The 27,215-nt window shown below is 33.7% G+C and overlaps 1 protein-coding gene across 1 annotated transcript in view; it reads left to right on the forward strand.

Annotated features, from left to right (window-relative positions):
- The first annotated feature begins 8,850 nt into the window (after positions 1-8,850).
- Positions 8,851-27,215, forward strand: part of LOC144842633 (run domain Beclin-1-interacting and cysteine-rich domain-containing protein-like) — a 93,186-nt gene continuing 74,821 nt past the window's right edge. The window contains exons 1-3 of the mRNA XM_078699112.1: positions 8,851-8,951; positions 18,165-18,318; positions 21,493-21,715. Coding sequence (XP_078555238.1) covers positions 8,896-8,951; positions 18,165-18,318; positions 21,493-21,715 — 433 coding nt within the window. The 5' untranslated portion in view covers positions 8,851-8,895. The remainder of the gene's footprint in view (positions 8,952-18,164; positions 18,319-21,492; positions 21,716-27,215) is intronic.

Genomic DNA, 27,215 nt, shown 5'->3' on the forward strand with positions numbered 1-27,215 from the left:
ATTGGGGTAAGTCAAAACCATTTTGAATTGTAACCCTGTGTGAAAGTTCATGGTATACACTTAACATTTTTTTTTAAATTGTTAAAATAATCATAATAATAAAATGAAACCACCGATAATAACGAGAAAATTCAGAATACCGTTAACGTAGTAAATGACGAAACCAATATTGAATTTGTCGACGAACATGATAGGACACCCGCCCAATTGCAATCAGATACCTTTACACACCCAACTAAAGTAGAACCCCTTAACTTGCAACCTTACATTGACTGTGTAGAGAATAACATGAGATTAGCAGCCCCATTCCAAATGAAAGAAGAACAGATTAAGGAACAAACTAATTTAATTATGACAGCACCTAATGATTCAAATATGACATTAAACCGAGGTAGATTTAAAGCAGGACATTTCCAAGTTTTTAGTTTCGTATTCTAAACCGACTTCAGCCAAATGTAACACCGATAAAACAAAACACGAATCTAATGTTCGAAAATTTTGGTGGAATATCGACAGATATAACGATACAGATAAATTGATTAAAGAGATTATTAATGATAAACAGATACCGATAAGTGGATCGCCAAAACGATTCATAAAACGTTTGTATAATGCAACAAGTTACTGATTTAATTTTTTGCAAGAATTTTTTTAATTATGACATTTGCTAAATTAATGATAGCATAGTCTACGTATTTGATTTGATTTGTTTAGTAACGATGTGATTTCAGTCAAAAGTGGATTGAATTTATGTTTAAGTATTGATTTTGTAACGAGTTTGATAATGATTAATTTTGAATTTCGATGATCGATATATTGAGATATTGAAAAGAACGACAACCATTTTGTAACAAATATTTTGTTCAACCCTTGAGTCGTTAATCTCAAGCATTAATTAATTAATTGATATAAGAACAGGAGATTTTCTTAGTACTTTATAAATTTTATTTTTTACATTAAGTACAAAAGTCGAATTTGTCGACCGATTGAAATCGTAATTACCTGTGAATTTAAATGCTTAAATCGATAAAGTTGTGATGATAACGATATATTGTGGATAAGTTTGTGTCAACGGGACACACGTAAATTTGTTTCTTTTAAGGTTTAAGTGATTAAGTTCGATATTTTGAGTCGATTATTGATTTTAGGCTAATCAGCCACAGATTTATGTTTTAATTTGATTGATTTATGTTCGAAGGCCATTAGAATGCGATAAGTCGTCGCACGATTTGATGTATGTTCAATGTAACATACTATTTTTTAAGTTTTGTAATTTTATTTTTAACCGATTTTTGTTTGATTTACGCGAATCCGGAAATTTTATACCAAATTCATTTTTAATTTCAATTTTTTTTAAGAGAGAGAAGAGAGAAAGTGAAAGTGATAAGGTTACACTTCAGATTCAATGGTTTTGGCTAACTCAATTTTTGCTTATATGTATAATCATGTTTTTTTTCTTTTATATAACTTTAATTTTGCATGCCACTATTATAACCATTTTTATATTTTAAATAGATTTTAAAAAAAAAGGAAAACAGAGGGATGTAATATAATGATATGCATTTATAATTTAGAAATCAACCTTTGTATTAGAATTTAAATAAGTTCACAAACTTGACCCAGAAAGTCCAGAGGAGAGTTTGTCCAGATGTTTTTAAAGTCCATTTAGTTTATAATAGAATCCCTAAAGAAAACACTGTGCTTAACAGTTGACCTATCCCATCGTTAAACCAGGAGAGATTGACACTATTTAAGTACAGATTTGACAGTGTTATCCATCATTGAAATACCTTATTATACCGTTAATCACTTCTACTTAAACACCCCTGGATCAACTTAGGACCAATCGTTACCCTCACAGATGACGTAGTGACATATGCAAATGAACCGAAGCCAATATACCCCCAAGTTTCAAAAGAGCCCAGACACACCTTACAGCCACCTCACGGAACACACACCTTACAGCCACCTCACGGAGCACACACCTCACAGCCACTTCTCCAGAAGCAGATCTACACTCACATCTCACCGACAGCATCACTGATCCTCTGTTCCTTAGTCAGTTAGTTAGCTGCATCATTATTATTGTATCAAGTATTATTGAATAAACAATATATGTGTTACGACAGTCAAGCGAGTAAAGAGTCTTCATTACAAGTCAGTACCTCATAACACCACTATATTACAATACCAAACTGTTTAAAATAGAGCTGCAAGGTCTCCGAAAATGACATCTATTATTTTTTCAAACAACATGCATAAGAATCTTCAGTACCCCACCATACTTGGGGCTGAGCAAAGACAATTTTGAAAAATAGAGCTACATAGATTCCCGCCCGAAAAATGGCACTTTACATGATTTGAAATTATGTGAAACAAACTATATAAGACTCACCAGGACAATAGAGCTTGTCCCCGGAAAGTGCACCTATTCATTGAAATATGAAATTAAATATTAAGTCTCTAGTAGGCCTACTAGCCCACCATGTTTGGGGCAGAGCTAATAATGAAAATAGAGCCCAGAATTGCACATATACTTATACTTATTACTATACATAATCACCTATGATATTTATGATATTTGTTAAAAAAACTATCAAAATTTTAGGTGGAGTTTTGTACTTTAAAAACTCGACTTCGTATATGCCTAAGGCCTAGCCCGGCGGCGGAATTAGTCTAAGCTTTGAAATCGGTCTGGAAATCGGCATCTTTGCAAATGTTCTATATTTGATCATATTTCACTCTCCATTAACCCCATACAAAAATCATCGGAGACAAACTCTCTGTTTAAAACATGTTTATTGTGGGACGGTGCGGCCATACACACCAACTACCATAAACGTTTATTCATAACATATTACAATACAATATCTTGCATGAATCGGACATAAAGAACTCAAGGTGGAAAAGAAGTCCACCCATGAGTACTAAAAATGAAGGAGCACATGGGCTTCTCTTCGAGGTTATATGGTAGTCTATTTAATGAAAAATAATGCCATGAAACTTTGTTTCTGATTTTAAAAAAGGTCCACTTGTTTAGGCCTGACATTTACAACCCTCAAAATATCTAACTTTCAAAAACAATATTTATTTTCAATTAAAAAAAAAATACAAATATCTGTAGAGGTTCGAACCCAATGCTGAGAGCACTCAAATCTGAGCATTACCCGTTACGCCACAAATCAGTACATGGCTGAAGAGCTGATAATAGTCTATTTATATGAAATGAATGATGAATCAATGAAAAATATTTCCATGCAACTTTGTTTCTGATTTTAAAAAAAGTCCACTTGTTTAGGCCTGACATTTACAACCCTCAAAATATCTCCCTTTCAAATCAATATTTATTTTCAATTAAAAAAAAATATATATCCGTACAGATTCGAACCCAATACTGAGAGCACTCAAACCTGAGCATTACCCTTTACGCCATAAAGTAGTACACGACCGAACAGTTGATAATAGTCTATTTATACGTGTATTACGTAATTCATCATTACGTCATAAATATCATATTAACCTTGTTAAAACCAAAATGACCAGTTAGCTCAGGCGACTGAGCGTCGTGTTGACAACACGTATGTCGTGGGTTCGATTCCCACGCTGGTCGGTGGAATAGAGTTAAAGGTATGCGACCAACTGTGTTTGGGGTTCACAGAATTATACGTCCCCCTTTCCACCACACATCTTGAGAAGGCACTAGCAATGCATCTGGTGATGATGTGGTGGGAACGACCCCAAGGCTGTGGCAGGGCCTTAGTGCTGAGGCAGGCAGAGCACATTTTTTACTCTTTTTTTTGGCTTTTGCTACATGTATTTGATCTCGTAAACTTTATTTTTAGCGCCCTCAATTTTAATGTAAAAAAGAAATTAATTATCTTCGTTACGTGTGTGTATGTCTCACCGTAGTTTGATATGCCGTTCGTTGTTATGCAAATGAGTTTGTGCAGGTGTAGTGGGAAAGATGGTATTGTTAGTAATTCGCGGTCAACACGCCACACTGATGAATTTTGATTTCGTTAATTAATCAATGTTGCTACATTGGTAGCGAAATGTCCGATTCATGCAAGATATTGTATTGTAATATGTTATGAATAAACGTTTATGGTAGTTGGTGTGTATGGCCGCACCGTCCCAGAATAAACATGTTTTAAACAGATAGTTTGTCTCCGATGATTTGTGTATGGGGTTAATGGAGAGTGAAATAAGATCAAACATAGAACATTTGCAAAGATGCCGATTTCCAGACCGATTTCAAAGCTTAGACTAATTCCGCCACCGGGCTAGGCCTTAGGCATATACGAAGTCGAGTTTTTAATGTAGAAAACTCCACCTCAAATTTTGAAGTCGCATCTGGATAGTTGAATTTTTAACAAATATCATAGGTGATTATGTATAGTAATAAGTATAGTATAAGTGCAATTCTGGGCTCTATTTTCATTATTAGCTCTGCCCCAACCATGGTGGGCTAGTACTGGAGACTTCATATTTAATTTCATATTTCAATGAATCAATAGGTGCACTTTCCGGAGACACTAAATAAGTATTTATCTTAGACAAACGCAAGTTATTAAAATCACTGATATGGCTTGAAACAAATTTTTCTTTTGCATTACGGATGGAGTAACCGACATTGAACATATATACCAAGATTGAAATATTCTTGAATTCCAGAAGTATTTTTTCTGGATGTTTTTGTATGTGACTATTTCGCTGTGCTCCACCACTGGCGCCAAATTGGATCCACTGGAGCACAATGTATTAACATACGAAAATATATTGAAACTTAATTGGGTCCACTCGGGCACAGTGTATTAACATACGAAAAGATATTAACATTCAGTGATTTATTTCTATTTTATATCACTGTGCTCCGCTTGAGCACAGTGTATTAACATACGAAAAGATATTGAAACTTAAGTGACTTCAAATTAGGTCCACTTGAGCACAGTGTATTAACATACGAAAAGATATTGAAACTTAAGTGACTTTATTTCTATTTTATATCACTGTCCTCCATTGGCGCAAAATTGGGTACACTTAAGCACAGTGTATTAACATACTAAAAGATATTAAAATTAAGTGACTTTATTTCTATTTTATACCACTGACGCCAACTTTGGTCCCCTTGAGCACAGTGTATTAATACGAAAATATTGAATCTGAGTGACTTTATTTTTATTTTATATCACTGTGCTCCCCTGGTGCCCAATTGTGTCCACTTGAGCACGGTTTTTTAACATACTAGTCCGGTGGCAGGAGGGGGGATATCACCACCCGAAAGGGGACAAATTGCCATTCAACTTTTCTAGACCAGAATTTTCCGTAAATTACGAATATGGAAGGTAATCGATCAGGATAGGAAGCGTTTTCGAGATATAAGGGGTCAAAGTTCAAAATTGACCAATATAAAAACATGCTATATCTCTGGAAATTCTGGACGTAGTGAGATAATTTTGGTGTCAAATTGTTCACAATGTATATGTTTATATTAGCTCTAACAGAACTTTCTTTGTAAAATTGACCGGAAACCCCATTGTTAGCAATTTTGACCTTTGACCTCTTTTTGCTATATCTAAGTAACGGCAGGTCGGAGAGAATTAAAAATAGGAGCAAATTGTTCCCAAGATATACATTTATATTCAGTGTAACAGATGATATTGCTTGAAAATGACCGGAAGTGTGGTATTAACCTTTGACATAATTGAATAAGGTTATAAAAACATAAATTAATAAATATTTGTCGTAAGGAGCCAATTTTGGTGTCAAATTGTTCACAATATATATGTTTATACTTGCCATAATGCAACATTTTTTCAAAAAGTGACTGAAACACCTATTTTTCTGTAATTTTAACCTTTGATCTGTTTTTCTCATTTAAATAACGACATGGCATAGAGATTTCTAACGGCAAATTGTTTATAATAGATATTTTTATTCAATCTAATAGATTATACTGTTTGAAAAATACAAGTGTGATTATTGCTTTGAAATCCTGTACATAAGAGCCAATCAGGGCGGATTTAATTCAAAGAGGTGTGGAAGGGGAATAATACTATTACTATACAGTACAATGTCTTTCAGAAATATTTGAGCAATTTCAATCAGGTATCCATGTATCTCCAATAAATGGAATGTACGGCTCATAGAGAATTCAGAAGTTACCCTTGGTTCATTTTGGCAAATCCATATGGGTTCCTTTTAAAAGGATTGAGGGTGCACAGACAGGCTTTTCCCATGGCTTAATATTGGAACCTACAGTTTTAGTTACCCGATATATTTCTAACACAGTAACGTATGTAGCCAAATGCATTGATCCGATACAGGGGCCAAATGTAGAACTGAACATACAGTAGAGAAACACAGAAGGGTCTAAATAGATGACCTGTTGTTTCATTTTAGGCAAAATCCAAATCGGTTCCTTAATGATCGAGAGTGCACAGGCAGCTTTATTCCATGTGCCTGTCTATATAAACCCACATTGTCACCCCTTATCCATTATGAGGCTTAATGTCCATGGATGACCGGCCCTTGGGTTAATTTGGGCAAATCCATAAGTGTTCCTTAAGGATCGAAAGTGCAAGGCAGCTTTATTCCATGGGCCCCGCCTGTCTATTATGAATCCACAGTGTCACCCCTTATATGTCCATTATGGGGCTTAATGTCCATCAATGGAGGACCGGCCTTTAGGGGTTAATTTGGGCAAATCCATAAATGTTCCTTAAGGATCGAGAGTGCAAGGCAGCTTTATTCCATGGGCCCCGCCTGTCTATGTGAACTCACAGTGTCACCCCTTATATTTCCATTATGGGGCTTAATGTCCATCCATGGAGAACGACCGGCCCTTGGGTTAATTTGGGCAAATCCATAAAATGTTCCTTATGGATGATCGAGGGTGTACAGGGATATTTATTATATCTCTATGAACCCACATTTTCACCCCACATACATTATTTCCAATATAGGGTCTCTTGTAGCCCCACATAGAGAACCCCGAAAAGTCCATGAAGGATCGGCCCTTGGGTTCATTCGGGCAAATCCATAAATGTTATTTAAAGATTGAGGGTGCACATTTAGTTTTATTCCATAGTTCATCTATGAACTATTTACCCCATATTAATTTCTAATACAGGGCCTTATGTAGCACACCACATAGAGATCCCAAAAGGGTCCTTAGAGGGTTCATTCGGGCAAATCCATATGGGTTATTTTAGAATCCTTTGTGTACAGGAAACTCTTTCCTGTATGGGCCAAACTATCTGTGGCTATATAAAAATTGTGGTCTGTCTGTGTAGTGAGTTGTGGATTGAGTTTGGCCACCTGGATCTGCCTATGCCCTATCCTGTACGAATTGGTATTCTCTGGTTCTGATGAATAGTAGTTTATTTTCCAAAAACGAATATTGTAGCCCTAATAAATGCAACTGTATAATGGCAAATCATTGAAGGTCAGCGCAACATTTTAACATCATAACATTTTAACCGTCATAATATTAATTTTATTATTTATTTTACAGTAATATTAATACATTTAAAATAATGCGCACTAGAAAAAAATATAAAAATACCATAACTTCACTGATCAAATAACGTGATTACATTTATGAACATCGATCTCATAGTTTGAATAACTTTGCATTATTTAGTATATCATTTGTTCAAATGTTGACCTTTGACCTATGTCAACTTGTGTAATGATAAATGTGCTCTTTTGATTGTGTATGATTGATAGATGTCTTAACAGAATGATAAAACATAACATTTTGTCTTAAATGTTAGTTTTTATTTGGTTTTAAATGCAAATTGTGTGATTGGTCAATATTGACATTTGACCTTCAATTGCAAAGTATTTGTTTTATAAGGCGACTGAATAACACCATACAATACCTATAACCATACGAATGTATAAAAAGACCAAATTGAACTTTAATAAATTGGTTATAATACATTGTTATAATTGGTCAATTTTGAACTTTGACCCCTTATCTCTTCCTATTCGCTTCCTATCCTGATCGAAGTCTGATTTGATTAAATACAGTATTATAATTATATTAATCAAAATTATAATGAAATAACATAATTTTACTAATCAAATAATTTGATTACTTGTAAAACCATCAATATCATAGTTTGGACAACTTTGCATTTATTTGTTAATACGCGTATTAAAATGTTGACCTTTGACCTTATGTCAACTGATGAAATTGACCTTATGTCAACTGATGAAATGATGTATTCGCTCTTTTACATTGCGTATGATTGATTAACAGGATGAGAAAACATCCAATTTGTATTAAATATTAGTTTTTATTTGGTTTTATAGGTACGTTCTATGATTAGTCAATATTGACATTTGACCCTTAATCAAAAAGGATTTTTTTTTCATAAGGTGATTGAATAGACACTTATAATCATAAAAATGTAATAAAAGACCAAATTGTGCTTCAATAAATTTGTTATATAAATACATATACATAATACATTGTTGTAATTGGTCAATTTTGAACTTTGACCCCTTATATCTCGAAAACGCTTCCTATCCTGATCGATTACCTTCCATATTCGTAATCTACGGAAAATTCTAGTCTAGAAAAGTTGGATGGCAATTTGTCCCCTTCCGGGTGGTGATTCCCCCCTCCTGTCACCGGACTATACGAAAAGATATTATAATTTAGTGACTTTATTTCTATTTTGGGGTGCTAAATTGGGTCCACTTGAGCAGTTACCGTAGTATTATTTCTATTATTGAAGTTAATAAAGGCATAAATGGCGCTCCGTGGGGAAGTAGAGAATGCTCCAGTCGTCAGAATGACGCTCTGAATATACCTCGCCTAGTACTAGTACAGTAGGGCCGGCCTAGTAGGAGGCCGCCTATTATGCTTACCAAATTACGATAATGTCTAGGCCTACCTCCTCCTCCTCCTCCTCCGAATTTAATCCAGATAATTCAAGGTAGGATAAAAGTTCGCCATAAGTTTATAGGTGACGGTGCAGTTTAGTACCGTACCACCCAGACTCTAACTTAAAATTACTAAAAAAGGTCAGGGTAGGGAGGGGATTCCGGGCGGGTCGGCGATTGATTCGTCCCATTTTTTAGATCAAACTAGGCCTAGGCCTACCTAGGCTAGGCCTACGTTTTTGCGGTATTTATCAAGTTTCTAAATGTGATTGAACTACCATTGCTAATCATGCCATTTAAGAAATGTTGTATTTCCAACAATATGTTGACAGTTGATGACCTCCTACCTAGACTAGAGGCCCCCTAGTAGTTAGGCCTAAAGGCCTAGGCCTAGCTAGGAGGGTTAGTAGTAGGGGGTGCTGGTCAACGTGTACCCAAACCAACCCGTACCCATGCCAACTCGTACCCAACTTGGCTAACCCGTACCCAAATAATTGGTCAACTCGTACCCACTTTGGCTAACCCGTACCCAAACCAACCCGTACCCATGCCAACTCGTACCTAAATATTTGGCTTACTCGTACCTAAGTATTTGGCTTACTCGTACCGATTATTTGGCTTACCCGTACCCATTTTTGGCTTACTCGTACCCATTATTTGGCCTACTCGTACCCAATTTGAATAATTACTTGTTTTGGTAATGATTTGATTGGCGCAAAACTAGTGGTATGCTTTTGCCGTATGAATATTTTTATATTTAAATTGTTTTTTTATTTTACAGATCTCGGTGAAATGTGTGCCAATAAAAATGACCTTTGATTGTAAACTTCGTTTAATCAGGCATTATATTTGTTAACATTTATTTCAATGTAGTATTATATTTTTATAAACGTATGTTTGTGTCTTTTTTATTTACGTAAGACAACATTAATTAATAAAAAATTAACTGTTGTATAGTATTACAATTCAATTAAGCCAGAGGTAAAGCACCAATAACGTATAACTTTTATACTTACCAATTTTTATTCTTATCACCTAATTATCTTCCCTGATTAGGCCTACATTTGATCAAGTAATTTTTATTTCTATTGTATTGGTATATTTAAAATTATTTGAATTAACAACTCCCTGTTTAAAGTGGGGTTCCGGGTTTAAAATGAATAGTAAAAAATATATTTGTTTGTCTCTTGAACGGTGAAAGTTTCAATTTATTTAAGCGCCCAGTGAAGCAGAGCGAAGGCTGTGAAATGAGGCCAGATTACAAATGCAGCTACGGCAAAATCAATTAAGCGTAACGTATACTGTACATTCCTGCTGAGGAGCAAGACGACGATACACATGCTCTCTGCCCATGCCATGTATTCTAAAACTTATGCTCACTTAGCAGCAAAAATGAGGCTGGTATCCACTTAAATAGTTTCGTGATTTTAAAAATGAGTGACTACTTAAAAATGTATTAAATATTTTCGAAATGTTAAAACAGTTTAAGAGCCATTGTCTGTAAGAATCAAAGAAATATCAAAAATAGTGGCAGACTAAAAAAAATGAATTTCTTTCAAATTTTGCACATGGTTATATACTCTAGTAACTTTCATATGCAGAATTCCAGAGAATTTGACTTCAGAAATTGGTTTAGAGTGGTCAAACAATCAATTTTGGCTTGGTTACACATTTTGAAAATGTGGCAAAAGGTCAAAAGGTCAGGTGAAAGGTTATACCAAACACCAATAGGTCCTTAAATCTCGACAACCACTGGTCAAAGCAAGGTAATTTTGGTCTCAAATTGATCAGAAGGTATACATTTATATTCAGTCTAATGGGACATTTTAGTAAAAAATGACCGGAAATGCCATTTCTGATCTTTGAACCACTACCCAGGGCATGTATGTATCTCCGTAACTACTGGTCGTAGACACTTAAATTAGGTCTTAAATTGTTCGCAATATACATTTTATTATTTGTTGCACATTTTGAAAAATGTTACAAAAGGTCAAAGGGTCAAAAGTTATATGAACAAACACAAATAGGTACTTGTATCTCGATTTTAATTTTAGTCTCAAAATGTTGAGAAGGCATGCATTCATATTCAGTCTAATGGGACATGTTAGTGAAAAATGAACAGAAATGCCATTTCTGACCTTTGACCCACATACTAGGGCATCTTTATATCTATGTAAGTACTGGTCGTAGAAACTTAAATTTGGTATCAAATTGTTGGAAATATACATATTTACATTCATTGTAACTGATGCTTTCAATGGTTTCATTATAGGAATTACAACAAATCCTTTACTGTTTGTAATTGTACTTTTGCTTATAATAATGCTAGAAAATATTGTTGACCTCTGATGACGATCAAACATTGATAGAAACGTCAAACTCAACAGTTCTTTTCAGAATGCTAGAAGTAACTTACCGTATTTATCCGAATAAACGCACCGGGCATTTATTGTTCAGAGGGGTTTTTAGGGGGAGGGGTGTTTATTCAGTGGAGGCGTTTACTTTTTTTTTGGTGTCTAGTGTAAATTTTTGACTAAAATGTCCCATTAGACTGAATATAAATGTATACCTTCTGATCAATTTGAGACCAAAATTACCTTGCTGTGACCAGTGGTTGTTGAGATTTAAGGACATGTTGGTGTTTGGTATTATAACATTTCACCCTGACCTTTTGACCTTTTGCCACATTTTCAAAATGTGTAACCAAGCCAAAATTGATTGTTTGACCACCCTAAACCAATTTCTGAAGTCAAATTCTCTGGAATTGCATACGAAAGTTGATCTAGCTACTAGAGTAATATATGTGTTGAGAGAAATCAAATATGAAGTATTTTTTAATTCACACATATATTTCCATGGCATCGGCCAAATTTGTGTTTTTGACAAATTTTGTCCTTTTTTAAGGTTTTTTAAAATGGATATTGGTAGTACTTTGATGAACGATATTTTTGTTTTGTTCATTTAATTATAAACAAGGCCAACAGCCATAAGTCGCGTGCTAAAACGCATAGTGATACCAGACCGACCGACCGACCGACCGACATAGTGAAGTCCATGCGACTAAAAATTATTAGTGTATGCATAATAACAATGCATTGTGTACCTGTTTTTGATTTCATACTTTGGGAGATACCATTTATTTAAAAAGGGTTGTTTTTCAGTTTTTTTAAATTGTTAAAAACAACTAAACTTTTCTTCACCATAACGCCCAAAGTGGGGTATTTTTTAAGCTGATTTATTACAAATAGGTAATTCTAATGTTTAATAAGTGATTTTTAAAATAAAATACTGGGGTAATTTAAAAATCTACAAGCAGTGTTGCCAGAAACATAGGCACTTTCATAAAAAAAAAAACATGGTATATTAGTAAAAACATTTTTTTTTCTTTCATTATCTGATTTTAAACCCATTGGTCAGAACAATTCTTAATGTTTTATATAATTCTAGTTGTGTTGTGAGAAAAAAAACAATATTTTTAATTATAGATTCTGTAATTCCCAGTTTTAATGTCATTTTATAGGTTATATCCTCTGGAAATTTGAATAAATTATCAGATCGTTGTGAATTTTAATCTTTACAACAGATTACTCTACTCTTATTTTGAAGCTCCTCTTGCATTTTTTAACTTCTTCTATTTGCTAACCTAAGCAGATCCCAAATGCCCATCCACCACCACTTCCGACTGTAAAATCTGGTGTTAGACGAAAGAAATGAGACAGAGAGACAACCATGTAAGTTACGATAAGTACAAGTGTTTAATGGCAAAACAACACGTCCTTTATATAATACCTAGCACGCCACCACTCAGGTGTGTATGCAAATTGGGGTCTAGCGCCACCATATTACATCCCCCTTATCGACAAAAAATAGAAAGCTAGATATGCAATCATGCAATTTTTTTTTTTTTTAGATTTTTAGAATATATAACAACATCCCCTTCACAGCAAACTTGAAGATTTATTGTTACCACTAACTAATTGTTGTCTTACAGACACCGAACAGCGTTATGCATGTATCGAGCGAGAACTATTATAAATTGTATTTGGAGTACAAAGATTTCACACCTTTTTATTTGGATGAAGTTTTCACGTTATTACGGATCATAAGCCATTGATAATGATAACAAATAAACCACTAACATCTGCACCTCCTAGATTGCAACGGATGCTGATCAAATTACAAGGATATAATTTTACTATTGAACATTTACCAGGAGTCAAAAATCAACTTGCCGATGGTTTATCACGTCTGCCTAATATGAATAATAATCAAATCATTGATTTGGATGTACGTGTTGATCTTGTTCGTTTCTCCACAGAAAAAGTAACCCAACTTCAACAACAAACCACCAAAGACCCAATCCTAAACCAACTTAAAGGCATCATCATCAATGGTTGGCCGGAAAACATCAAACAGTTACCAACAGATATGCGACCATATTGGAGTTACAGAGACGAGATGTCAACCAACAACGGCCTTGTGCTTAAAGCTCAACGCATCGTAATACCCTCAACTATGCAACGTGATATACTGCTACAATTACATACCTCCCACCTTGGTCAAGAAAAAACAAAACTACTTGCTAAGAAAACTGTATTTTGGCCGAACATCAATAAAGACATTGACCAAATAGTTCAGTCATACTCCATATGTCAACAGCACCAACTATCACAAATGTCCGAGCCTCTCCTGCAACATGACATACCAACTAAACCATGGAGCGTACTTGGAGCTGATTTGTTTACGTTCGACGATCATCAATGGCTAATTATATCTGACTATTACTCGAAGTATCCGATCATTCGCAAACTACCTGAATCTAGTCCAAGCAGAGTCGTCATCGATGTTTTCAAGCAAGTATTCGGCGAACATGGCGTTCCATCCAAAGTTGTAAGTGATAATGGCCCGCATTTTTCCAGTTTCGTGTTCAAAGAATTTTCTAAAGCCTGGAGTTTCGATCATACAACTTCTTCACCCCGACGACCTCAAGGTAATGGGTACATCGAACGTCAAATACGGACGGTAAAATCAATATTAAAGAAAGCTAAACAATCGTCAACCGATTATGAACTTGCACTTCTTCATTGGAGATCTACACCAGTTAGTCAATCTCTTCCCAGTCCAGCTCAACTATTAATGGGAAGAAAATTGAAATGCAGTCTACCAACAAAGATAAGCCTAACCAACACCAATGACTCTGACAAAATATACGACGAATTGAAGAAAAGACAACAAGTTCAAAAACATTACTATGACTTGCATGCTCATACAAATGAACTAACCCCATTAATTCCAGGTCAACAGGTCAGAATCCAGGACCAAAGTTCTAAATGCTGGGATCCGGCCACTATCCATCGGATAGCTGACGAACCAAGATCATTCTTCGTTCAGAGTCCTAATGGTAAAATCACCAGACGAAATCGACAACACATCCGAGAAATACCAGTCAGTACGCCTGTACTACAAGAAACAACACGTCCTTTATATACAGTAATACCTAGCACACCACCACTCAGGTGTGTATGCAAATTGGGGTCTAGCGCCACCATATTACACCGCCCTCCACAATAACCCCAAAAAATAAACTACAAAACTTGTGTCGATCATCCACTATAGAGTGTCAAATTCATGCAGTCAAGCAGCACCCATACTGCCGCTACTTTCGCCCCAACCAATAGATAGATTCAAACTCCTGCATCCCACCCCCTCCCCCGTCCCCCAAGTTCAAAATTGCAATGCAAAAGATAGGACATAAAGTTAAGTTTTTAGACCCTCACTTCCAACCCCCTAACTATTTCAAAATCCTGGATCCACCACCTTCCCCTCCCCAAAATTGAACCAATCAAAAGTCAATGATATACAGTACTCAGGTATGTTAATGCTACATAACAAATATTGAAGCCCTGATGTGAAATTTCATTTAAGGTCAGAATGTAAAATATCACATTTTATATGAAATATTGGTTTTAAATTATATATTTTTTTTACTGTGATTGTTGGATTCAGTAGTAATTATTAATTAATAATTATCTGATAATTATTTAATTTCCCTTAGTTATGCATAGCAACAGTTACTATGGTAACTAAAATTGAGAATTTTTTTTAGATTTTTCGTACTTTGTAGATTATTAGCAGGCATGCCTTATTTGCATTTTCAAATTACCATTTTACAAGGTCATATTCGTAAGGACTTTCTTCTGTGATTATTTTTATTCATGAAAACCCCATATTTTATTTACAGCGGGCACCTCCATTAACGGACGCACTTTTAAAAGCCTGTTTGTTCTTCCTATCTAATTAGTGCATTTGGTACCTACCGTAAGCGGCCACCTCCCGTAAGCGACTGCGGCCACCTTTTTTACTAAAAATTAGATTTTTTGTATGGTAAATTACCTCCCGTATGCGGCCACCTGAAAAATGTGATACTTTTTTTGTCTTTTATGGGCTCGTCCCACTTTTATTTCAGTAAAAAGTAGTAAAGCTATGTAATCAATTTTTTGTAGTCATGAAACCCTGTATTAAACAAGAAATATTTCTTACAAAAAACGCTGCTCGCTTATTGACGTAACAGTTTTAAAGATATATAGGCCTCTGAAAAATATTTTTTATTTCAAATTTGTTTTTGAATTTGTCATTTTATTGTCACATAATAGTTATTTTACCTGAAAAAATGTAATTAAAAGCAAAAAATACTTCAATTGTCTGTCAGACAATGGTTTTTGAGTTATAATTAAACGTTTTTTTTCTCTTTTTATAATGTGTATTTTGTTACAGAAGTGAATAACTTTGATATGAAACAGACTCAATTTAGTTTATTTTATTGCTAAGGTCAAGTCTGGAGGTCACTTCATCACACCTTAGATACTTCAAGTGTGAAGTATCATATTACAAACAAAAACTTTCCTGGACTGTTTTGATAATAATTCAATGATTATCTGACAGCAAAATACAGTATTTTCATGGGACTCATAAATACCAGAAATACAGTTGGTACCTATAAATTATAGTCGAGTTTCCATTTTAACAAAAATGTCAAAGTATAGTACTATAACTGTTGCTTGATTTCATCTAATAAATGAGTCATCTCGTGTGACGTAGCGGGCTAGAGCAGCAGCGTGAAAAAACTTAGTTACGCATAGAAACAGTTGCTACAATACACTATAGGTAAAATGTTGATGTCATTTGAGCTCAATGAAAATGTAATTTTTTTTTTCATGAAAACCCCATATTTTATTTTAACAAAAATTATCCATAGTTATGTATAGAAACAGGTTTAAAGGTCAATTTTTTACTTTTATTCAGATTTGTCAAGACTTTTTTCTGAGATTATTAGGATTCAGTATTTAAAGTAAATTTGGGAAAAAGTAGAAATGTAAAACTATATAGAAAACAAAAACTGTATACTGTAAGTATTTTTGGTTAAAATAAGTATACAAGTTTGTACTTTTTCACTATAGAAAATCTGTGAAAAATGGCAAAAGCATCAAAATTTGGATAATTGACCGTTGTCATGGCAACGAAGGCTAAAAATTAAAATGAATGTTGTAGATATGCTTTTTATTGAAGTGTCTATTCATGGTAAAAATTTGAGAGAAATCCATTTTTTACATCTGCCACCAAATCTTTGAGTTTTACAGACAATGGCTCTTAATATTTTCCAAAACTTGCAAAACAAAACAACAAAAACATTTTTTTTAAAACGATTTTCAAAAAGCACATTACTTCATTATCTGTAAAATAAAATGAAAATACAAATTATGTATAAAAGATATTAAAGTATGTAGTCGAGTTCTTTGCTTTTTAAATGTATAACTTTCACAAGGCTTTAAATATCGAATTTAAGATCAAAACAATCAATTTAATAACGAAACTATAAAGTTACTGCGAACATGATTTTGCATCACACTAGAGAATCGCTGTACAAACTCCTGTAGAAACCTTGGAGTTGTCATGGATTCAACGCTTAGTATGTGTAATCAGGTACATAACATCTGCAAAGCTGGGCTTCACGCTATTCGTAAAATTGGAAGCATTCGGAAGTACCTGGATTCAAGATCAACTGAGATTCTTGTTCACGCCTTTGTTACATCAAGGCTAGGCTGTTGTAACTCATTACTTTATAGCTTACCAGCAAAGGATATCTCTAGAATTCAGCGAGTCCAGAACACAGCTGCCCGATTGGTCGTTCAAAGCCCCATAAGGCAAAATATCACACCTGTGCTGAGACAACTTAATTGGCTTCCGGTAACACAAAGAATTACCTTCAAGACCCTGCTTTTCTTTCTGAACTTATTCAACCTTCCTAAGCGGTCTCTGAGATCAGGATCTGAACCGGCGCTATTGCAGTTTCGCACCACACCGTTCTTACCTAAACTTTCCTTTTTCACACTCACAACATAATATTATGTAACATGTTTATACGATTTGACCACTTACGAAGTAATTTTTTTTCAAAACATTTTAAACGATACTGAAATCGCTGTGAACACACTGCGAAATGTTTACCATCTTATATTTAACAATTAATTGCCAGAATGTATGCTTCATTTCCTCAAAAAATGTAGAAAAAGGAGCTGTTTTGAAAGACATTTTTTATTGTGATAAAGGTAATTTAACGGTGGCTAAATCATGGGAACATGTTACATAATAGCCCAAAATTGTATGATGTGGGTGTGAGAAAAAATTTAGGTGAGACATCGAAGATATAACAGCGAAACTGCAGTAGCGCCCATAAACCTGCATGTGGTGGGTAGGCCTAGTAAATTTGGTATTGGATATCCCAGATGATGTACGCTCGAGATTTGTTGTATAACTTAATGTTAGCTTATATAGCGCCCTCTATATAATTTTTAATTATTATAGTATGCCCTCTATGTTTACCTGAAATTTCGTTTTTTCAACTTGGAACCTCTGGCAGGTGCTTTTTTGGGGAAAAAAGAACCCCCCTGTAAAAATCCTGGCTATGGGCTTGTCTATGGACATGATTACTGGTACCTTATTTATAAAACATGAAAACATATACCTTTTGAGTGGATTATATTATTTAAACATTGTTCCCCTTTGCACCTGTCTCTCTTCCCCATCCCTCAACCCTAATGTTACATACAAAAAACAATTTGAATTGGATTTTTAAATCTAGGAACCCATTGTGTGCTCGTTCTTAATAAATTGTGTGTTATAGTTGTTTTTGAAAGTTATCTTTAACAATTTGAAATAAAATGCCACTATCACCATGTAAATAAAGTCTTACATAATTTTCATTCTAGAGATACTTTGCAAGAGTTATTACTATCACTTAAATCAACTGTTGAGGGATTACTAGCATCTCATTCAACCTATGTATGGTCAACATATGGTGGACTTGGTAGGCTATGTAGTGCTGTCAACAAGATACTATGCCATAAACTTAGACAAAATCAAGTAAGTATAAAACTTTAAAGAAACATGAAAATAAAAGATAGGATATAAAAAATTTAGCTTTTGGCCAAAGAAGGTATTGGATTTCTCTTTAAAAATAAAATAAACCCATTGGTTTCCAACTTGATGTCTGTTTAGCCTAGATTTTTTTCTTTAGATTACAGTTTCATCATGTAAATAATTGTTTTTTTTCAATCCAATTGTTGGCCAAAGTGAATATGGTATTTATTATGGTACTAGCAGGTACCATCCAATCGACGGGCACCATCGTATAATGATTTTAAGGTTCAAGCAAGCAATTTTAAATACAAATTTGCAGAGTCATTGCAAATAATATTAGTGGTCACTGTAAAATGAATTTTTGCAAAACATGCAGTCACAAAAAAAGAATCTGGTTAGATATTCATTTTTAATATACATCTTTGTTCTAATTTTGTTTGTGTAAATATATTAAAATCGTCTGGTAAATTGTCATGTTTTGTATAAGCTTCCAAAGTATGTTTATATTATTATAATTTCCGACTGGAGAACAGTGACTTAGTTGAATCTGGTTAAATAATCTTGTGCAGTCTTCTGTTGTTAAGTTGAATGTCTTGATTTTTGGTGGTAAAAATGTTTAGTGGTTTTTCTTTAAGATGAATAACAATGTATGTTTTCTGTTGGTGTAGGCTACATTCCTTGAAAATAAATTACATAAAACTTAAATTACATTACTTATTACTTAAAAATTAAAAATTCAAAAAAAATAACAAAACATACATGTACTTCACAATATTTCATATCATAAAACCCTGGGAGCTAATAGAATTAGAAGCATCTCTTAGTTAGATATATCGGCCTAAAAGTGGACCGAATCGTCCCACATTCAGCTATCGCCTATAATACAGTAGGCCTATAGCAGCTTAGGAGTTTAGTAAGAAACATAACCTAGCCTAGTGTTATTACTGCATTTGGTGTTTGGAAAAATGGTAAAAGGGTGCTCAATCTTATGTTTGGCACGAGCGGCGTGCATGAGGTAGAAACATGAGCAAGAATACAGTATTGTACTTACCACCGGTTTGAGATTGTGCAAAAGTCCAAATGGTATGCCGTATAAAGTATAGTGTTTATTGTTTGGTAGGGCCCTTACAGGGTGGAGGTGGGGAGGCGGAGTTCATTTGAGGAAGGTGCTTATTCAAGAGATAAATTTAATTTTTTAGTTTTAATAATAATGGTAACATTTATAATCAAATGAAATCCTCTAGTAGATATGAAAAATGCTTGGTAAATTGTAGATAACAGTCCGATGAAATCTACTACAAATATTATAATTGTGTTAATGTATCAATGTTAAATGTAATACAATATTGTGTGTATAAATGTGGATGGGCATTTATTAGATGATTGGGGGTGGGGCGATTATTATTCTAATTGATGTTTTATTGGGGAGGTATTGGGCGTTTATTCAAATAAATACCATCCTAATTGGTATATTTGATACAATATTTATCTTTTTTAAAACTAACTTTCGCGACACAGTGGGCCGTTTCGGTCTAAGAAGGAAGACGTTTTAGACGGCTTGCGATAGCACACCGTTATACAGTTCTGCCAGTTTACTCAACAACTCAGCTATCATGGTTTCACTCGATTTCAAACAAAAGGTCTTATCATCAGTTCTCCCTATGTAATTTTATATACTATACTCCGATACTTTATGAATCTATTGTATATAAATTTACGTAAGGGAAAAATTTGGTAAATCGCGCCTTACTTCAAGAATTTTTACTCGATGGTATATAAAAGTTAGTTCATACTTTCGGTACTGATTTTAACCACCTGATGTAACCCTGTTTACTAATTAAATTGAGTTGGATAATTAGTTATTGATAATTAAAAAGAATTTAGGTTCAACGATTTGCCCCAAATAGAGGTGTTTTCCGATCGTGGTATACACTGTCTAATGGATGTCCATCTTGAAAAATACCCGCACACAATAATACGAGGATGCTTCGCATTTTCCTATCTCCTACGATAATTGTTTTTAATAACTGAAAATCAGTTGAACAGCTCGAGTACAGCATCATAATGTTGAAGACAGGGCAATTTTCTTTAAAAAATACTATTTTGATAGATTTAATACGTTTATACAAATGTATTAATTTGCGATAAATGGAACATTCCAATCTGTATTTGAAGCTTCAAATTCCTCGGTAAATAGAGGGCGCATTATTTCGACAAATTCTTAGATTAGAAATAGTGTCGTGTGTTGTATACAGAACAGTAAAACTTAAAGTGGCTTTTGGATAATTTTAGATCCATGACCGATAAATGAAGATTCATCAAACTGGGAGTGTAGTTAGACTTATAAGAACTAAACTAGATCTATAGCTCACGTTTTCGGTTACCATCCAACCAGCGAATTAGGCCTACTGATGTGTACATGGTTACATATAAAACAAGAATACAAAATAAACTTTATTAGGCCTACTCATACAACATAAAATAAAAAGTTAGGAAATCAAATGATTATCGTAGAGTATATAATAGGCATCATGCAGTTAAACTACATATTTGTGTTTTCATTGATGAGATTGTAATAGTAGTACATTTATTCGAAAAAATAAGTCTAGATCCCATAGGCATCATAAATCACGGCCCAACAAATCAGTACCTGTACTCATGACTCATGAAATTCGATCCAGTTTTGTTCACACAAATGCTTCCAGAAATGTTAACACCGGAACCGATGATTAGCCCTAAATATTTAGCAAACTGTCTTATAATCCCTAGCCTAATAAGAGGTAGACTATCAGTTTAATTTTTTATTACCGTAAATAAGAGCTAGCATTTCCAATCACCGAATGTCTTACTGTGTTTATTTAGTGAGGTTCTTATACATATAAATACAATCAACTTTATTATTGCGGTTCCATCACCACCACCCCGTGCCGCCCAATCTCCGTTTGTTTAATTTCCATTTTTTGCTAATTACTGTAGCTTCATATACGCGGTCCGAAAATAAACAAAAAGACTGAAATGGCTATCGCCACCAACAGCCAACTTTCAACCAGGTAGTTGCAAGATGATAACTCACTGTGAACCCATATTATATACCTATATTATTTTAAAATTCAAGTTTGTTCTTTTTTTGTCATTGTCTTGTCAATTGTAAAACAATGCTACTATTAAATACTTTAGATGATGTTTACACATCTTGATGATCATTGGATTTTTATCAAGAGACTCCGGACACTAGATCCAGTATTAGCACCCTCTATTGACCAAATAAGTCGTCAAGCAGTGGAACAAGGTTGTGTTAAAGGTGAATTGTGGGTTAAAATTAGTCTTGAGAATTTGAGCTTATCATCCCAACTTAAACTGCTTGTGAAGAATCAAGAACATGTTCAGCTTTGTTACTATGGTAAGTTTATACAGTAGGTCTTAATACTTTAAGTCGTTTACATTTTGAAACTATAGAAAATAAAATATTTTCCAGTGAAACTAAAAAAATTATTTGTCTTTCATCAACCTATACCGTATTTTCCGGAGTATAGGTCAAGACTTTGTGGGAAAATTTTAATTGCAAAATCAGGGAATCGACTTATACTCCGACCATGCGATTTTTGAAAAAAATCAGCCCGAAAAAATATGTTCAAAAGCTGTCAGCTGTCAAGGCCTAGCAAGGTCAGTGGCCTATCATCAATTACTTACAGAAGTTTTCAATTTAATACCTACATTGTACAAAATAATACAACTCCAACAAGTACTGGTCAATAAAATATTAATATATCACAAAGACTCATTTTGATGTTACTATTACGCTTTTAAGATAATTAAGAATAAATAGTTTTCGTTTGTGTTTTATATGCTTCTTATTCACTCGCGAAAACATCGTAACACACACCACAAACGAACTACAACGTCGGAATGTCCATGCAGCATGTTTGTTATTGCGCGATATTTTCATCTATACACATGCGCAGTTTGTTTGTTTGTTCGTAATTACAATTACTGCGCATGTCTATTCATAAAATAAATTCTCCTTAGTCGAGCGCGTGTACATTTACAGATAACGCGATTTACAACTACTCGCCTGTACAATTAATAAGCCTCCTAACGGAAAACTCGCACTCTCTAGTGGGTGTACCCGAATGGTTCTCGAAAACATGACCAACGCCTCTGGAAATTGAAGCCCGGGTGACACCTATGCATATGACTGATGAGTAATGCATGTTTATTTTGTGATGTTTCATGGTGGTCCATAAATTAGGTACGCCAAAAATATCGCTTCCAGGGTAATATAGCAAATTAGAGTATATTGTGGTAGGGCAAGTAATGTGGGTATTCTATGTGGGACTGTTGTTGTGTGAATGCTATCAAACTAACCGGTTTTGTGCTTTGCATGTCCTTCGTTGTCTTCGGTAGTAGACGTGAAACGTAGTTGATTTTTTCTTTATCTTGGGCATAGTGTAATCAGTAAAATTAAAAAATGTATGAATAGAGAACAATATAGGCTAATTATTATATTCGGTCTTCCGCCAAATGAGTGTGTGAGATTTGAACCTGTACTGAAAATAAGTTTGGTAAGATGCGAAATGTATGCCAATTATGATTGATTATGTCCCCTGTCAGTAATGATGTATGGTCATGTGACAGCAATCGGTGGTTATAGGAACGTGAAGGGGAAAAGTTACACAATAGATTTAATTATTTGTAAACAAAATGTACATTAATTCCCCTGTAATGATGTAAAAACTTTACAACAATTGGTATTAATCATAAGACCGTAAGATGCAAATAATATAATTGTAAAGAACAGCATACGTATAATATATTAAACTGTAGTATAAGTAAGAATAAATTTAAGTATAAGTGTAAAATAGAGAACAAATTTAAGGAAAATAACCCTAAAGCAGCATGGAAAGGTCTTCAGATTCTTACAGGGTATAAAAGTACAAACACTAACACATCAAACAACGATCCAAATCTTGCAAATAAATTAAATGACTTCTTCTGCCGTTTCGATGATGAAGCTGATACCAATAATTTACTGAATACACAGATGCCGCCTCTAAATTGTGTTAACCAATCTCTGATCTCTGAGGAGTCTGTCAGGAATGTGTTCTCGAAAGTTAAGGTCAATAAAAGTACAGGACCAGATGGCATCTCAAATCGTGTTTTAAAATATTGTAAAAATGAATTAGTACCCATATTTACTAGGCTTTTTAATTTAAGTATAACAAATGGAATTGTTCCCAAAATATGGAAAACCTCTTTTATCAAACCTCTCCCTAAAGTAAAAAAACCAAATGAATTAAAAGACTATAGACCCATTGCCCTCACGTCAAATGTTGTCAAATGTCTTGAAAAAATAATTCTCAAGGATGTCGTCAATCAATCAAGTAATTTCCAAGACAATTATCAATTTGCTTATCAGTCTAATAGAAGTGTGGAGGATGCTATTTTAACACACCTAAATAAGATCTGTAATCACTTAGATAAGTCAAGATCATATGTTAGATCTCATGTAGACTTTTCAAGTGCCTTTAACACCATTATTCCTGCATTTCTTGCTCGTCGGCTTAAAGACATGGAGATAAACCACAATATCATCAGGTGGCTGTCCGATTTCCTGAAATGTAGACCTCAGTTTGTAATAGCTAATGGGCACATGTCTGACAGCAGGATAACAAATGTAGGAGTACCTCAAGGCTGCGTAATATCACCTGTGTTGTATTCCCTTTTCACTTCTGACTTTAGGTCACCAAATGAGTCATGTTCTGTGATTAAATATGCAGACGATACTGTTATCACAGGATACATTTTAGGTGATAAGCATGATAATGAATGTGACTACCGTAAATTGATATTAGATTTTGTAAATTGGAGCAAATTGAATAATTTAAAGTTAAATGTTGGTAAAACTAAGGAGATGGTCGTAGACTTTAGAGTAAAGAAAGATCCTATTATTCCAGTTCTGATTGATGGTAACGAAGTAGATAGAGTAGAAGAATATAAATACTTAGGTTTTGTCATGGACCACAAACTGTCGTGGGAAACCAATACAAATAGAATAGTTAAAAGAGCCAATCAAAGAATGTTTATACTTCGCAAAATGAAATCACTTAGTATTGATAGCTCCCTGTTAAAATTGTTTTATACCACCATGATCCAAAGTATTATGTCGTTCTGTTTGATATGCAATTATGAAAATATTAATAAAAAAGATAAAAATAAATTGAATCGCATTACAAAGAAAGCTGAATATATTGCTAAAGATCCGTTGGTGCAGTTAGATGAAATATACATAGATTGGATAGTGAAGGCAGCTCATAAAATAATTAAGGATGTTGATCATCCCCTTAGCAAATACTTTATTATCAAACGAAATGGTAGAATACATGTTCCAATAACTAAGACAAACAGATCGAGATATGCCTTTGTTGCAAATGCTATTCATATAATTAATTCACGTCACCATCGATAAATGTAAACAATGAAACTTTATAAAAATGTTTTTATATTTTTAATATTTTTAAACGTTTTAAACATTTTTAGCCTATTTGAATTTTAGCAATTTATAAATTGTAAGGTTTTAGGAACATTCTAATGGTTTGAATCCTTTTAAAGCTGTTTTAATCCTTTTAAAGCTGTTTTAAACTATTTTAAACTATTTTAATCTCCTGAATCCTATTCAATTTTTATACCTTGTCATTTTTACACCGTGTTTCATAACTTGTATTTTTTTGTGCAATTATGTGTGTGTACATAATATATTTTATTGTATATCTATTTATTATTTTACTAATTATTGTCAATCTTCAAGAAGAATTTCTGTTGTTATTTTATGATGGACAAATAAAGCATTTCAGTATTCAGTATTCAGTATATACATAATATATTATTATATATATTATCTGAACGTTACACACAGGAGGAACCCGTTAATAGGGGTCATCAATCACTGAAACTGTCTCTAACGTGACCGTACCAAGAGACCAAAAGCATAGTTTATCAAAGTGGGTGACAGTGAGCGGTGCTTTAACATTTGTATCACAATATATCATGACAACATCATCTTGTTAATTTTTGAAAAAATGATCAAAAACAACTTTCGTAGCCTACTTATATATCGGTCGTAGTAGAAACCATATATAATTATAAATAGAGCAAGCAACAGAAATAATCGATAATGATAAACAGTAAAGGTGTTTCTCTGGTAGGCCTACCAGGCCTCCTATAATAGTAGTAACATTAAATCGCACCTAAATTTGATTGAATGATTAATAAATAGCATAAATAATTAGTTCAATTTGCCTCCTATAGTAACATTGAATCGCACCTAAATTTGATAAAATGAATAATAAATAGCATAAATAATTTGTTCAATTACTAAAACAAATTGTATTTCACGTAAAGTAAAGGCCTTTATAATTGATTAGTTGAATATCTAAAACAAATAAATTGTAGTTCACGATTCAGTTGAATCACTAAAATTACATTGTAGTTCACGTAAAAGTAAAGGCCTTCAATAATAGTTAAATTACTAAAACAATTTGTAGGTTGTACGTAATTGTACGTAAAGTAAATGCCTTTTAGTTGAATATCTAAAACAAATTAATTGCAGTAGTTCACGATCAGTTGAACCACTAAAATATTTGTATTTAATATTGAATGTCGCCACCAACGGCCATTTTGCAAGAAGTGACGTACCCGGAAGCCAGTTGAACAACAGCGCGAGTATGTAAAAATAACCCTGTGATATCCACAAATTTCGATAGGCAACGCTAAATTTTGTCGTTGTAAAAGACAAAAATGGAACAATAGCGTACAGTAGTACTGAAAACTAATGTTATCAAATCTACGTTTCGCGGTACATCTGAGATAGATAAGGTAGGTATCCAAGGCGGAGATTAGTACCGAAGTTTTTCCATTGTGCTCGCATATGTCAGAATTAACCATAATTTATATATAGATAGAAACGCGACCAACACAAAAGGGACAGAAAGAAAGAATAATACAAAAAAAGATTATTCCATACAATAACAAAGAGTTATCTGCCATGGTTAAAAATACTATAGCCAGTCATTGCATATTGAGCCACATATACACTTGAATAAAACCTGAAGAAGATCTCTCCCTGTGTTTGCTCTGTCATATGCAAGAAAATGTTATTGTCCTTATAAATATACAGAAATTTGTGATACTCTGCAATAACAGTTACATTATACAGTAAAAATTACACTATATATAACAAATATCAAACATCAAAACATTACAGGCACATACAATGTGTAGCAATACAGTAAAGTCATTAAATGTATGTTTAAAAAATGTTAAAACTTGCTTTAAATGTACTGTTAAAATATTAGGGCTTTTTTACATTTGATTTAAAACTATGAATGCTATTTGGCACAAATAAATTTGATGTTCTCAGTAGCAAAAGTCGGATTCCAAATCCATTAAAATTGTAGGAATCGTGTAAAGGATGGGTATGACTTTTCATTATCTTGTGAAGTTTTAAACTTAAAGCCACAGCCTTTTCATATGTATTACTGATATTGGGGTGATTTTGGTGTTAATGAGTTGTGTAATTTTCCTTTGTCGCTCAAGTTCTGATGGCGAGCTTCTCAGCCCGATATTTTGTGATATTTGTACAAGTGTTTTTCGTAGTAAAAAAAGAAAAAAAAGAGAAATCTGCATATGAATGTTATTAGCAGTGCTTTTGTTCATGCTCTTCCTTCAAGCTACTGATGTTAATATAACAGTCTTGTACTAAAACAGACATTTGTAGTATAACAACCAAAAGTTGAGGTATTCTCAACTATACTTTATTTCCTTTTTAAAAACATATGGTGTACTGCAAGCCTCACTTTATTCAATTCAATTCAACTTTATTTAACCACGAAGGACCAGATCAA

The sequence above is a fragment of the Antedon bifida genome, chromosome 5 (assembly GCF_963402885.1).
Source record: "Antedon bifida chromosome 5, ecAntBifi1.1, whole genome shotgun sequence".
NCBI classification, from domain to species: domain Eukaryota; kingdom Metazoa; phylum Echinodermata; class Crinoidea; order Comatulida; family Antedonidae; genus Antedon; species Antedon bifida.